Raw genomic sequence first — 2,310 nt, 5'->3', positions numbered from 1 at the left:
AGTCTGTTACAGACAGACAGACAGACAGAAACAACAGAGGGAGAAAGTAAAGTTCAAGTAGAATCTACCAGTTGCGCCCTCCAACCACCCCGTTTTAAGGTTTTATCAACATTCAGAATTTGAATTTCAACAAGATATTTTTGAGCACATGCAGCCTTTATCACAGATCACAAAAGTGCAATTTAAAAAAAAAAAATTTAATTGGGGGCTTTGTGCATTTTAACAGCTTGCTAACGATATGCAATACAAAAAAAAAAGTTTTAATATTATTGGTCTGTCATCACTTATGGGTCTGTATACAATTAAAATTTCATCATCATCACCATCATCACCGTTGTCACAAGGTAAAGACATTCCAATATTACACGTAATAAAATTATGCTAGGATGAGATGGTGGGTCAAAAAATGTCCGGGCAGGCGGCCCAGTTCCTCTGCCAGTAGTTGTTGCTGACTGACCATTCCTCCTTGCCGCTGGTCGCGTTCTTGCTCGCTGTGAACCATCTGAGGGGGGGAGAAAGTCGAGGGGGAGAGGCAATTAATATCTTTAGTTTTAAATATAAGAGAGACAATAATTGAGCTTCAGTTTTAAATATAAGAGAGACAGTAATTGAGCTTCAGTTTTAAATATACGAGAGACAATGAATGATAGCTTTAGTTTTAAATAAGAGAGAAAAAACGAATAGTTTGTTGTAATTCACATCAGTTTCGTTTTAAATAAAAAGAGAAAATTAATAGTTTTAGTTTTGAATGAGAGAAAAAAATTAATATCAGTTTATTGTTCAATAAAAGAGAAAATAAATATCAGTTTAGTTTTGAATTTTAAAAAATGTATATCAGTTTAGTTTTACATAAAGGAGAAAATTAATATCAGTTTAGTTTTAAATTTGTTAGAAATTTCTATCAGTTTAGGCTACCTACACCACTCATAGCTTTACCACTTTGAAAATTATCATTTCAGATGTAGACCAACAGTGCCCTCCAACCACCCGTAGATATGGGCAAGCCAGTGTAACAAACCAGTCAAAGAAAAAAACAAAACAATTTTGTCAAATACGCCACTCTGTCATGGTATGGCAAAGTAGTGCCTACTACAACTGTCCAAATTCCAAGCACTACCAGACTCCACATACAGCAAACAGGACAAAAATAAAAAGGCGTAAGTGGGTGGGTAGCAAACAAATCACAAAAATAACAAATTAAACCAAAAAAACAGAACTGAAAAAAAAAACCAAGCAAAAAAACCCAAAACAAAACAAAAAGCAAAAAAAACCCAAAACCAAGAAAACAGAAAAAGAAAAAAAAATCTTTACCTCCCCCCTCCCCCCCAACCCTACCCCCTCCCCCCCAAACCCCCCCTCCCCCCCAACCCTACCCCCTCCCCCCCAAACCCCCCCTCCCCCCCCAAAACAAACAAACAACACAACCCCAAAGCAAAGCAAAATAAAACAAAAAACACTTGTCAAAACAAACAACACTTACACAGGCGTCCACTCTTTATTCTTTTTCTTTCTGTCTTTCCTTGCGTCCCTCTGTTTCTCCTCCAATCGGTTCTTCTCATCAGCGGAATAGTCTGTTAAAAACACACACACAAAGGAAGACAGTTTTACCATTGTTTTATTTTGATAAGTATTTTACGGCACTTACAACATAATTAGGTCATATAAGTACCGAAGATTAGAGGTGTTATTAGAGGGTAAAGTAAAGCTGTTCCCGTATCCGGTCCGGACATCGGGGATTGCCTTGTTAGTGTGACAACTTCCTGGGCCTTCGGCATTATATTGTGGTAGGGTGGCCAGTTCCTTTCCACGCCGCCTTTACTTCCTCAACTCAAAGTCAGGTACCCATTACTGCTGGGTGGACAGAGGGGGATAAAAAACACAAAAAAAGGAGGAGAGATTCTAAGGACGATAGATGTGATGTTTGATAAGAAAGAGGGAGCAAACCACACCAGAGCACCCACCAACCACCCACAAGGAGGAGAGATTCTAAGGACGATAGATGTTCGATAAGAAAGAGGGAGCAAACCACACCAGAGCACCCACCAAACACCCACCTTCAAGTCTTTACTAGTGTTGTCAAATAGAGGCTGCCGCTAACAAATCTCACCACCCGACAATACTGACCTTGTGGTACAGTTAACAAAACACAATGTGAAATACACACACACACACACGCATGCACGAACATCACCCCACACACACAGACACACCCACACACACAGACACACACACAGACACACACACACAAAAGTGTCTACTGATCTTGTGGTATAGACAGCACCATTAACAAAACAACCCCCCCACCAAAAC

General features: G+C 39.4%; 1 protein-coding gene across 1 annotated transcript in view; it reads right to left on the bottom strand.

Annotated features, from left to right (window-relative positions):
- Positions 1-399: 399 nt before the first annotated feature.
- The window catches only part of LOC101858119 (oxysterol-binding protein-related protein 2), a gene marked incomplete at its 5' end in the record, with an annotated part of 6,793 nt that continues 4,882 nt past the window's right edge, over positions 400-2,310 (bottom strand). The window contains 2 exon segments of the mRNA XM_013085575.2: positions 400-502; positions 1,481-1,563. Of these exon segments, the coding sequence (XP_012941029.1) occupies positions 400-502; positions 1,481-1,563 (186 nt within the window).

This window comes from Aplysia californica, unplaced genomic scaffold (genome assembly GCF_000002075.1).
Source record: "Aplysia californica isolate F4 #8 unplaced genomic scaffold, AplCal3.0 scaffold00388, whole genome shotgun sequence".
Lineage (NCBI taxonomy): Eukaryota > Metazoa > Mollusca > Gastropoda > Aplysiida > Aplysiidae > Aplysia > Aplysia californica.
The sequence above is the reverse complement of the archived record's forward strand: the minus strand, read 5'-3'. Positions and strand labels throughout refer to the sequence as shown.